This window comes from Emydura macquarii, unplaced genomic scaffold (assembly GCF_026122565.2).
Source record: "Emydura macquarii macquarii isolate MOO-44397 ecotype Brisbane River unplaced genomic scaffold, CSIRO-AGI_Emac_v2 contig_3671, whole genome shotgun sequence".
NCBI classification, from domain to species: Eukaryota; Metazoa; Chordata; order Testudines; family Chelidae; genus Emydura; species Emydura macquarii.
In genome coordinates this window covers 5,041,717-5,055,422 of record NW_027133808.1, presented here as the reverse complement: position 1 = coordinate 5,055,422, position 13,706 = coordinate 5,041,717, and the positions used below count along the sequence as shown (strand labels likewise).

Sequence of the window (13,706 nt, the reverse complement as noted above, 5' to 3'; positions counted from 1 at the left end):
ATGTGGGCATTTGCACAGTGGACAGCCAGAATCCTGGTGCTTGTGCTTCTTGAACCTCAGGCGCAGAGAGTTAGTGCACTCAGTGACATTACATGTCCCAATAGGGGAAGGACTGTATGGCGTGAGGGAGATGCCATGGATCCCTCCTTTTATTCATGAATTGAAAATCCTAGGCTGGCACTTGTGTCAGTGCATCTTGTTCCTCCAAAAAGGCAGTGGAAAAGCTGCTCCGGAACATGCTCAACCAAAGCACCGCAGGAAGAATACATTCAGCCACTGCTGCTGGTCTGGTGCACTTCTTCAACCTTCAGTCAGGGAAGTGGTTACTTAAGCCATAGCAGAACTCAAGCTGGATATACCTCTGCAATTGAAAACTCTGTTTTGCTATCTTAGGGTACGTCTATACTGAGGAAAAAATAAAAAGGTGGCAGTGAGTCTCAGAGCCCAGGGTCAACTGACTGGGCAATGAGGGGCTTGCACTACAGGGATAAAAATTGCAGTGTAGATGTTTTTCCCTTTTCGCGCACCCTCCTCCCCACTTTTGCTGGGTTTCAGAGCCTGGGCTCCAGCCTGAGCCCAAACATCTACACTGCAATTGTTATCCCCATAGCATGAGCACTGCAAAGCCCGAGTCAATTAACTCAGGCTCCAAATCTCTCTGCTGTGGAGTTTTGTTGTTTGGGTTTTTTTGTTTTTGTTTTTTTTTGCAGTGTAGACTAACACTCCTGGTTCTAAGGCCCTTTTTCAAACTTGCAGAAGCCATGTGCAAACAAGAACCTGATGAGAAAGATGCTCCCCTGTCACTGCTGCCACCAGCCATCCAATGCTGTCAGTCCTGTTTCCCCACCAGCTTGCCCCCAGTAGAGCTGGAGCAGGCTGGTTAGCAGGCTACCAATCCCATCCAGAGCCTTGGAGCTGCCAAAGAGAGGAAGGAAGGCACTTCAGTCAAAGCCAAAAGAAATGTCTTCGGAGCTGGGAACAAGAATTCTGTTGTGTACACTCATTGCGTTCTCTGTTGCAGCCTGATTCCATGCTCTGCTGAGAGCGGAAACACATACCAACCAGACTGAAAATGTGAAGATGAGATGGCCCCTGACAGACACACACCCTTCTAGGCCTGAGTGCATGACTGTGAAATAGGACGGAACTGTTAATTCACTCCCCACTTACCAGGCAGGTGGTGGATGTATATATGTAGACCCTGCTGGCCCTCCCTTCCAAGATCCAAGTGTCTGGGTGACCTATCCCTCTAGGCCTGAGAGGAGGGATGAAGATCCTTGTGGCTCTGCCCAGCCTCCTTCCACAAACAAGCCTGGGAAGCGGGGGAAGTACCTTGTTCCCCCTATAGGTCTGATGGAGAGGAAAGTTGCTAATGAGAATTTCTCTACCACTCCTCCAAGCCAGAGTGGGGGGTGAAGGACTCACCCTTGTAGGCCTGAGAGGGGCTGTGAGGATCCCAGTGGCCCTGCCTGTGCTAAAGGTGAAGGAGGAGTGGGTATACTCCCAGCAGCCCTGCCCCCACTGCATGGAGCAGAAGCTGAAGAGTAGCCCTGCAAAAAGGTCACTGATTTATGGGAAGAACTTGTTAGGGCAGGGGCAACAGGAATTGATTTGGGAGGATGTGTAGGTTGGTTGGAAATAAATTTCAGCCTCAAACTTCTCTATGTATGTATTACGATGACAAGTAACTTTGTTTTAAAAATACATTTATGTATCTAAACATATAAACTTACTGTAATTTAAAAAAATCCAAGCTGCAGTTGAAATAAAATGTTCAGTTCATGGTAATTGTATCTTTAATACTCCCAAGCTAAATGTAAAATTATGCATTATGTGCCATTCTATCTCTACGTACAGATGTATCTGAATCTTTTAGGATAAAAAGAGGATAATTAGAATCTTAATAGTGAAAACCAGCCCTCCTTTATTTGCACTCATTAAAGGAAACTAAGTAAGACGATACATTATGCAAACAAATTGTGATCGTTTTATTCTACAATAATGAAGGTTTTTTTTCTACCAATATTGTACAATATTTTTAATATCAGAAATATCCTCCAGAGGGCAACATTTTGACTTTTTATCTGTAGTTTGCCTTTGTAGTGTGTTACTGTTTCTAAATCTACTGATTTATAATATGTTATCCAGGTCTTTCCTCTGCTATTACTATAATAAAACAACAAATATGGGAAGTTTTCCCCTAAAATAAGCACTATAGGTTGCACACAATGTACAGAGTTGATGTTAGCCTTGAGCAATTTCTTAAAATATTATTTTGTAACAGCTAATATATAACAAGGGCTGCCTCTTCTAGAACAATGATCTTTTCAAGTGAAATAATTTTTTTTTATATACCTGCATGTGATTAGGAGATTTTGAAATTGCTGCCATCAATCATACTGATTTCAGTTTAGACAGAACCTAGCAAAGTATTAACTCCTTACAGCAATGTGATGAGTAAAAGAGATATCACTGGTAAGAAACATTTAGATGATAGTGATGTGTGGGTGCTTATATATGTATATACACATGTATATATGAATGTGTATAGAAGTATATTATATATATAAAACATGATCATCATTTATCTTTTCTGTCATCATTTAACTGTCAAAACAGTTATTAATCTGGTAAAATAACATTGGCAGTACTGGTTTTTGAATTTTTTTTCTGAGGGCACATCTTAATATTTTTAATTTTGTCTGACTAATTCTCCATTTGAAGCTTTTGTTTGCGACTACGTTGTCTTTGCTTTACAGTGGAGGTATTCCACACAGAGAACAGAGATGGCAGAGCACAGACCATAACAATGAGTAGTTCCCTTGCCAATGTGCCACAGAACTTTCTCTGTATAATGTCTATAGCAGAAAGACGGTAATCCAGCTTCCATCCCCATTTGATTTTCAATGCTTCCATTAATACTGCTAATAGAGTTACCAATTAATGCCATTTAGAGTGGTGGTTATTTCTTGTTGTTAAAGCCCATCTGTGAGAAACTTGAACTATGGAGACTGCTGTGTCACTTGATGTAGTGCAGATGAGACCATGTGTCGCTTAATTCCTAGTCCTTATCACTCTGTGCTCGATTCAGGTGTCTGAATTCCTCTAATTCTGGGTGTCTTTAAAATGAAAGGACAGCATATTTCATGAACAAACCCTCCTGGGTTAATACTATTAATTATTTATTGTAGTGAAAGAGAACCTTTTCAATCATTTTTAACCCGTCCATTTAACAATGTCAGTCTCTGTTAATGTTTAACCTGGTCACATACATTTTGTACCGCTTTACTAGAGAACAGTAAGTTACTGAAACAGGGCTGAAAAGAAAAGACACAAGCAGCATTTCACCTAGCACAGCATAGGCCTACCCTGGAGCAGCAAGAGATTGTGACTCTCAGTCTCCCTTCTTGGCTGCTTCATGGGTATCACCAAACATCTTACCCCTCTTGCTCTGATCTAGATCACAGACTGGTGAACTGGCCCATAATAAATAGAAAGAGAGAGCAGCTAACTTAAGGACTTCACAATTCAAATTGTTTCACTTTTAAAACCCATTATCAAGATAGTTTCAAATGTTTAAACAATAGTCCTGAGAGTGCTGTATACAGACTAACATAGCAACCCCTCTGGAACTTTTCTAAAATGTTTCTTTTTCTAAAATTCCTGGGTTCATTTCTGTTCTTTGGAAGATCCTGGGTGACTAGAGCTGTGTGGATAACGGAACTCCAGGCAATTCTGATGGAATTGGAAGAATAATTTGCTTTTGGTTAAACAAAATGGTTTGTTTCAATTTTGACCATTTTAAAATGCTCATGATTTTTTAAAAAAAAATTATAGGAAATTGAAAAAAGTCATTTCAAATGGAAAAATTGAAATGTTTCATTTTGAAAATGTGGAAGCAAAAAGGTATGTTTTAAATATATATATATATATTTTTTTTTTGAATGCAACAATGTGACAAAACCAATGCGAATAAGCAAAACGTTTTGAGGTCACTGAATCCTACATTCTTTTGCCTGAAAAAGTTTCAGACACTTTTTTTGCCTGCCTCTAATCCTGACCTTATTGAACTCAAGAGTTTTGCCATTGACTTCAGTGAGGCAAGGATTTGCCCCCTAGTATGTAAAACCAAAAATTTCAGAGGATCTCTGTGCTATATTTGTGACATCAGAGTTTAAGCTGATTCTCTCCCTTGTTTTTATTTTGGTTTAGGATTTTATTGCATATTTTTTTGTCCAAAAAATGGTTTGTGTTTTACCTCCCAAAAAAGTATTTTGTGAAAAATGTATGGTCTTTTAAAATACCTCTTAAAAAGTATTTATGGAAACAGTTATTGAAATTTTTCATTTGCTGAAAACCCAGTAAACTAAAAATGTTGATATTTTCAATACTTTTTAAAAAATATATAGAAAAAAAGAGATTTAAAAAAAAAAAAAAAAAGTGGGTGGGTTTCAAAGACTGAGACTAAGACTATGTCTACACTGCAGAATTAGCTTAATTCGAATTTCAGAAAGTGATTTATAGAAAGCGCTGCAGACTGTCCACACTACAGTGTTTGTGCTGGTTTCTTGCATCCACACTAGCCAGCCCTAATTCGAATTAGAAAGCACTGCAATGTGGGAAGCTATCCCACAGTGCAACTAACCACGGAGGCTGTTGTGACGAGTGTCATCATCCCAGGATGCAGCGCTGCTTCCCCCACCCTCTTCCCCCACCCGCAAACAAACAGGAAAAGGATTTTCATGCTGTCTTTTTACTCCCCGGGTCGCCATTGCTGCAGGCACATGGAGCCAGCTGAACTATGCTCTCATTTTGACCGTGACAAATACATTGCAGCTCATCCTGGATTACTTTAGAACTGTATGCTGTTTGCCTTTTATGCTTCCCCCCACCACCCCTTGTATATTGCTTGCCTTTGATTTTGATTCTACAGGTGTCTGTAGAATATAAGATAAATAACAACGGGGTAAGTTAGTATATTAATACAGTGAAACAACTGTTTCCATTTCACTGGTGGGGAAAGCATGATATAATGTATCCACATGTAGCACTGTGAATAAACTCTTAAGAAAGTATCAATTTCCATGATTGGCCACTGAAATAATGTAGCAAAGAATTTCCTCTCACTGTTGGCATTTAAAAGGCATTCACCATGCAGGGCGGGGCTGGGTGGTGAAATCGTTCAAACCCTTAAAGGGACAAACTGCAGAGGGCTTGTTGTGTGTGGGGGGGGCGGGGGGGGGGAGTGATCGCAGCTTGGATTTTAAACCCATTCACCGCAGGAAATGAAGATTCAAATCTTCCCGGGGCTGCTTTGGGGAAGGGTACTGAAATGAGGCATCATGGGACACAGTCCAGAGGCCAATTAATTCAAATTAAGTCCCATTGCGTCCACACTCACACTGATGCGAATTAACTTATGCGCTTCAGGCGCTAATCCACTTGCAGAGGTGGTTTTATTAATTCGATTTTAAAGGCTCCTTAATTCGAATTAACAATGTGCAAGTGTAGATGCGGGAGTAATTAATTTGAATTAAAGGACTTTAATTCGAATTAAACCACCAGCGTAGACCAGGCCTTAAACAACTTGTGAACTAATACGAAAATTATAACCACCTCTTTTTGAAAAAACATGGAACAATATTTTCTGAGGTATACTTGGATACATTTTATGCATATTTTGGTTTGCAAATTGCTGAATGGAGGAACATGGTATGAAAAATATTAAGAAGCCCTGATGTAAATAAACAAAACGGGTTAGATTCTCATCGTATTTACACTGGTCTCAATCTGGAATAATTCCACTGACATCAATTGAGTTACTCTGAATTTATATGGAGTAACAGATCAGAGTCTGGTCCACGAGATATAATATAAAAGAAGCCATGTGCCAAAGCCATCCACATGAGAAAATTTAAGAACTCATTTTTGCTGCATCAGTCTGGATCTATAATTGGAAGACAATATTTTTTAAATTCTCCCATCTTCTAGATTTCTCCCTTTGCTTCCCTATTATCCTTCTGCCTAGTGGCCCAACTAACTCATCCTGTTTCTTCATCTATTCCATGAAGTGTTTTTCAAATTTTGAAATGAACTTCATGAATCACTCAGTAGTTGATTAAAAAAAAAAAAAAAAAAAAAAGAATAATAATGAGCAGTTACAGTGCCAGCTGCTGATTTTTCTGATGGCTGACTGTGTGTTGCAGAAAGGAATCCTCACGCTAACTCCTTTCACCTGTGTGCATGAAATTGCTTTCATTTTAAAAATTAAAGGCTGGGTACTGCCTGTAGACTGTTATCACATATAATGGCTAATTTTTAGTTATCAAAAGTGAGTGAAATTCTAGAAGTAAAAAAATCAGAAAAAATTACCTTAATCTGAAAGTTGGAAGATTTTTTTGGGAGTTTGCTTTTGTTTTGTTTTTAAAGATGCGTTGTCTTGGAATAATCTGGATCTCAAATGTAGATGTCCAATACAAAAATATGTCTATAATTTTTCCCCCTGTCAGTGCAGGTTATTCCTAAACATGTAAATAGCAAGTCTACCAGAGGCAACAGATCTAATGTAGTTGCTCAGTGCACCAAAGTCTTTATTTAAGAACTTGGTGCACTGTGGAAGGTCAATGTCTCAAGTACAGCTTTAAACTCATCCTCTGATGCAGAATGCCTCAGCAAAATATATTTAAAATTATTTAAAAGAAAGCACACTTCCTTACGTAAGAATGGCCATACTGGGTCAGACCAATGGTCCATCTAACCCAGCATCTGTCTTCTGACAGTGGCTGGTGCCTGATGCTTCCAAGGGAATGAACAGAATAGGGCAATTATCCATCCCCTATTGTCCAGTCCCAGCTTCTGACAGTCAGAGGTTTATGGACACCCAGAGCATCAGGTTGCATCCCTGACCATCTTGGCAAATAGCCATGGACCTATCCTCCATGAACTTAATTTTTTTAAACCCAGTTATGTTTTTAGCCTTCACAACATCCTATGGCAAGGAGTTCCACAGTTTGACTGTGTGTTGTGTAAAGAAGTATTTCCTTATGTTTGTTTTAAACCTGCTGCTTATTTAATTTCATTGGATGACCCCTACTTCTTGACTTATGTGAAGTGGTAAATAACACTTCCTTATTCAATCTCTCCACACCATTTATCATTTTATAGACCTCCTTACACATCCCTCCTTAGTTGTTCATCTTAGAAAAGAGATAGTCCCAATCTTTGTAATCTCTCCTCATATGAAAGCTGTTCCATACCCCTAGTAATTTTTGTTGCCCTTTTTCAAATTCTAATATATCTTTTTTGAGCTGGGGTTACCAGAAATGCATGCGCAATTCAAGGTGAGGGCATACCAGGAATGAATATAGTGATATTATATGATATTTATGTTATCTATTCCTTTCCTAATGGTTCCTCGTTGTTTGTTTTATTTATTTATTTTTGTCTAGATGGCTCTGATCATTTGTCGTATCTGAGAATCTCACAAACATTAATGAGTTTGTCCTCTCAACACCACTATGGGAAATGGAAGTATGATCATCTGCACTTTTACAAATGGAAGGTCTAAGTGACTTGTCCAAAGTCATGCAAACTGTCTGTGGCAGAACCAGGAATTGAACCCCATTTACTGAATCCCAATTTGGTGCCTTATACAGAATAGATGTGGTCTTTTGGGTATTTCTTCTAGACTGTAAACTCTTAGAAATGGGGACTATATTTTTGTGTCCTGTTAGTGCTCAACAAATACAATAAATGAGATAAACATATACATGTACAGTCACACTCCTAGGCACCTGGGGTGAAAAAACTGGCAAAAGAAGCAATTCCATTTTCTGGTTCTGTATGGTGTCTGACCATACTTAAACATGAGACGTATTATGTGTGGAGTGAACCTTAGGAGGAGGCAGAATCAGAACTGAAACTGTAACAAGGACGAGGGGGAATGCATTCTAGGGGCAGGCACAGCAGTAGAAATGCTGCTTTGTAAATTCTGTGTCACTTCCTTTCTGATCTGAAAGCTACTGATGTGATCAAAGCTGGATGTAAATATTTGGATTCTGTTATGCATGCACACGTGATTGCAGAGGTAACTTAACAGTAATTAGAATGGCTTGAGTGAATGCTGGGATTTGATTGAGCAGGGATTCTTTTGTGGTTGGATTTTTTAAAAAAATTTTTACTGTGCATTAAACAGCAGATCTTGTGACTCCTGTCCACAATCACAGCGGTCCTTCCGATGTAGTGGAACTGCTGTTTTGATTTGGGGCAAGAGTCTACATAGAAGTTGCACATCTTTGCATGTGTCACAGAGCACATACTGCCACACGGGAGCATGGTGGGGTTGCTGGGGCTTGCTCAGAGGGGAAATAATCAGGGATAGGACTGCTGGATATATTGCCTTGCAGATCTACTCTCTATTGCCTTATGTGGAATGGAAGGACTCAGGGAGGCGTGAGTTATGCAGCCTGTTGTGTGGTCTTCCGCACCTTATCAGAACCCTCCCTTGACCAAGCACATACCCTTTGGTTATGCACTGAAGGGAGGATTTGTCCCCCATTTGAGGATTGTATCTAGGGTGACCAGATGTCCTGATTTTACTGGGACAGTCCTGATATTTGGAGCTTTTTACTTATATAAGCGCCTATTACCCTCCGACCCCCTGTCCTGATTTTTCACACTTGCTACCTGGTCACCCTAATTGTAACTATAAGATTACCACACCTCCACAGTTTGAAGGAGGAATAAAGTGAAATGCACACATACTATCTTATAATGTTCATATTACCTAAATGCCTTATGGTTGTTCAAAATCATAACAGAGAGAACATGTTGATACTATTTATACCAGTTTTATTTTTCAGAGAAAAAGCCTCCAATAACTTTGTTTTTAAAGAATTGTTTTAAAATAAAACAACCATTCAACCACACAGCTGCACCAGCAGAAAGTCGCTATTTACTGTTCCAAGCAGGTGACTTTAATTTAAGAGAGAAATGTTTTTTCTCCCTTGTGCACTAATGTTTCTTAGTGTTGCCAGACCACCAAGTAAAGGAGAGTATGCAGCAATTGCCACTGAATTGCTGTATTGTTTAGTTAAAGGAACAACGGGGGAAAAAAAGTAATTCTCCTTTTTATTGGACCTTCTTTTCTTTACCAGCAGAGATCAAGCTAGTAAATTACTAGGAAAGCTGGAATGGAAGAAGCCTTAGCTGCTGTCCTGAGTATTCTTTAAAAAGGAGAAGGAAATGGATTTTAGTTGTTTGTTTATTTTTTATTTCATTTTGTTTTGGCTGCACAAGGGCTTATCTTCCTTTACCAGTAAGGTTATGCCATTAACTACCACTGAAGCAGGAAAATGTTTTATAAATATTGTGTATCCCACTTTTTCTGCTGACATTCACCATTTTCATGTGCAAACAAAAAGCATCCGAAAAAGTCATCAGACAATTAAAAAAAAAATTATTTATTTACTTAATTTGTTTGTTTGTTTAAAAATAAATTAATAATGATGTTCTTTTATATGTCCTTTAATTATTGAACTGTATCTGGGGACTATTGGGGAGAGCAAGTATGAAATGTATTTAATTAGCAAGCAAACTGGTTTTACGTCATGAAAGCAATTTATTTACATTAGTTTATTTAAATTCCACTATATTAGCAGAAGGCGTGTTGTACTTTAAGTTGTTTTCTCACTGCAGGGAAATTGAGATATTTAAAATCAACTGTGGTAAGATTTTATTTATGAGAAATTAAGTGACCCATTTAGAATTCTCACCTGTGAATTAGATAGATGGCCTTTGTGTGGCCTTTGAAGCCATATGTTGTTCTTGATAAAATTATTTACAAAAGATAATGCATAGTCTAAAAGCGCAAAGGGGAAACGGGAAATTAACTGACTATAATTTATGCTTAATAATTAATTTGAAATACAATGGTTCATCTGCAGCATAAATGAATAGTACAGATAGCGATCCAGTGAGTGTGGTCAGAAATCTTTAAAGACATTTAAAGGATTTGTAAAATCCTATTGGACCTTGCGTAAGAAAAAATAGTTCAAATGACAAACTTTGCTTATGGTTCATGTGGATGTCTTTGCCCTGTGAGACATGCAGTGTACAGATCTCCATTGATATACACCAGGCCATCTATGGATGAAAGAAGCAGTTGGATTGGTCCTTTAAGCTCTTGCAATGGCAATCTATCAAGCAATGGTATTGATGCTACTCAGGGAATATATATCCCATTGTCATTAAACACGAACACAAGCTCTATCATTTTATTGTAATAGTAATGGTTAGCAATTAAAATATTCAGTCTATAAATATTTTTTATGTAGTAGTAGTCTACTACTATATTACTCTTTCAAAATAGCCCTTCAGGATTATTAAAATAATGTGCTGTGGACTAAAGATACATACATTTAAAATCTCTCTTCAAAGTTAATTTAAATTTTTTCTAACTTTTAGAAAAAAAATCATGTCTATAATTGTGTAAACTTGACTTAAACAGAATGTTAATGATGTCAACTTTAAAATTTTTGATGCAACTGTACCTTTTTAAAGAAGTAGATGAGAAAAGATGAGTTAGAATGAAACTGAATTTGACAATGTCCTTAAATTCCTAGGCCATGGAAAGTGTGACTGTGGGAAGTGCAAATGTGAGCAAGGCTGGTATGGTGAAGCTTGTCAGTACCCAACTACTTGCAACCTTACACGGAAGAAAAGCAATGAAATGTGTAAGAATTCTCAAGATATCATCTGTTCTAATGCTGGTAAGATATTTTCCTTAATGGTGAAAGTTCTCCATGTGTTACTAAACTTCTGTGAAAATCTATTCCTGAGCATAGTGTGGGTGTAATGGAATTCAGATAATACAATGAAAACAAGTCAGCACGCTGAGACTTTTGTTTGAAATTGACATGGACTCCAGCTGTTCTGAATGACTTCTTCATCCAGAAAAATCAGTTAAAAAAATGTAACCTAAACTGTAGTCTGCAGATTTCTAGGTGTGATATGCAATGCTAGTTTAAACTTTTTCAAAGAATTTATCTGAAAAGATTTTTATGACTTTTAAATTGCCTCTAAAGAGTCCTCAGAATGCTTGCTTTGGTGTTCTGGCTCATCCATAACTATTTTAAATTGAAGACTCTCAAAAGGATGTGGTAACAACATTAACACTGAGGGGGGCTTAGATTTTTTTTTTTTTTTTTGTTACGAACAGAGGCAAAAGAGGCATTTGCCAAACATCCCTTCTGAAAATGTAAACACATTGATTATTAAAACTTGTTATCCCAAAATATTTGCCATGTAATGTTGGTTAGGGAACCTCCAGCCAAAACTCTTCTACATTCTGAGCTGTTGTAGCTCTTTTCTCCTTCATTTAAGTTTTATGATTCGTGCTAACCTCAGTAGAAATTACCCAAGTAGATAAACAGAGGAAGATGCAACTATCTTGAAGATCCACTTGCACAGCCTTAAAATTTCAGTGGACATTTGCAGGCAGTCAGAACGGAAATCAGATTCTGCTGATTGACTTTCACAAATCTCTGTGTGAATCTGGCAGTAGGAGGCGTTGCCAGATCCACACTTTTGCCGAACATTGTCAGTATTTTAATTTACATTTAAGCCCATACATGTATGTAGTTTTATACTTACAGGATAGCTCTCTGTCTCACTTTGGCATCTTGTCACTACACAGGGAGCCATCATCATTCCTTTGCTGGAGATAACGTAGAGTAGCAAACATACCAGGAATTAAATTAGCTGAATCTAATCCACGTTTGATATGCTACTTGTTACTTGACTATAGGCAGAAGAGGAATTAAGGCGGGACTGGGTTGGTGAAGACTCAATCAGATGCTCAAGGGTAAGAGCTCAAGGCTCTACTTTAAAATGGGAGGCAGTTTGTGTGGAGGCAAAGCTCTCATTAAAGATGAGGCTTTCCTGTAATCAGAGCTGGACCCTCCTTTTGCTTTTCTGTTTATACAAAACCTTTAGTTTCCTCCTCCTTCAATTTGTGAACCGTATGACAGTAAGACACTGAGCTGGGGAAATTCTCTGTGTGAAAGACACTTGGTTACTGGAACAAGGTTTTTCTATGTAGCCAGTTTAGACTGTCATGTTTTGGTGTTCTCTTAAATGCAGTAATGAAACACCCTCTTACAGCTTGTCAGATATCGAGATGTTGATGGGCAAAGGGAATCTTTGAACAATAGAAGGTCATTATCAGGTCTTACACCAGAAATAAGCCATGTCCCAATGTGTCAAAGAGAAAGTGAGAAAAAGAATAGAGAAATAACGTAAACAAAGTAACTGACTTACCACTTTTGATAAGGGAAGGACCAAGAGGTACAGTATGTACAGGATGTACCAAGAGCTACATCCACACAGCTACGATTGTGCTAAGGACCCAGATTCTCATAGGTGGCTTAAACAATTGTGGAAACATATAACATGCACACATGTTAAAATTAGAGACATGGATAACTAGTGTACCATGTGTAAATGTGAAGTAGAGCATTCTTCTGTGGGGTGTTCCAGAATGAGGGTGTGGCTGTCAACATGAGACACTATCAGCTGTAATCAGCATAAATGCATGAGCTGGAGCTCACTCAGATGAAAAGAGAGGATACTGCTTAGTAGAGCTTTCCCCATGAGGGCCTCTTTCCTTCAAATTCAGTCCCCCATATCCCCATTTCTTGGCTGGAAATGGTCTGAGTCTGTTCACTTTTGGGATTCATTGAAAAGCCCGGTTAGTTGAGCAGACATTTGAGGTGGCTGAGATTGAAGCAGTTTGGAGTACCTTGTGGGGCTTGGGAGAGGAACGTTTTAGTTTTGTAATGTCTTTTGTTTACAGGCTCTGATTTGTGTTGTGTGGGATTAGCCACTGGTTTGCTACTATTGTTTTGTTTAGTTATAGATGGTGTTTTTTAATTTTGTCAGATTGCCTAGCACCTGGAACAGGTATCTGATATATATGTGAAGCTGAAGTAAACAAATTATCATGTATTTGTACAAGTACTTGCCCAGCTAGACACCTGGTCTGTCACTCAGAGAGTTGACCTTCATTGCTTTATTCTTAGACTCTAGGTTTCATATCTGAAGCAGAAAGAATTTTTTTTTTCCAAAAACACAAGCCTATCATTTTAGAAGCCAAACTGGCCATGTGTACAGAAGAGTATTAGATTTGCACAGATGCTGGGATTTTATATAAATGCAGGCACAAAGTTATACATAAAGCTGCTTGAATAACCTGTAAAGAATACATTTTCTCTCCTGTCTGAATGAGTGTGACATTTGACCAGTTCAGAAACAGTTGGTCAATTGACCAGTCAAATATTGGCCAAATGTTGTTGTCTTATAATGTCAAAAATGGTAAAATATTTTAAAGCACTAATTTATTAGAATAATATCAGTTTTAAAAAAAGAAGACTTTATGGTCTCCAATAGATTTAGGCTTACATACTTATGGCTAATTACAAAAACTAAGTAGCTTAATGGAGTTATATTAACTCAGAAAAATATGAAACACAATGAAATTAAGATCTAAAAAATGAAAGAATGGCACCATGATACCATTAAAGGGTAGGCCACCTTCTACATCAGGGAATTCTTGCTGCAGTATTTGACAATATTTGACCATGGTCAAATAATAGGCAGTAAATTGACTGGTCATTTGATGTAATTTGAACAATCAATTGACCGTTTTG

General features: G+C 38.1%; 1 protein-coding gene across 2 annotated transcripts in view; it reads left to right on the top strand.

Moving 5' to 3' along the window:
- The window catches only part of ITGBL1 (integrin subunit beta like 1), a 201,917-nt gene that overhangs the window by 97,339 nt on the left and 90,872 nt on the right, over window positions 1-13,706 (top strand). For both annotated transcript variants that reach the window (XM_067536829.1, XM_067536828.1), the window contains exon 3: window positions 10,623-10,769. In XM_067536829.1, the coding sequence (XP_067392930.1) occupies window positions 10,623-10,769 (147 nt within the window). The remainder of the gene's footprint in view (window positions 1-10,622; window positions 10,770-13,706) is intronic.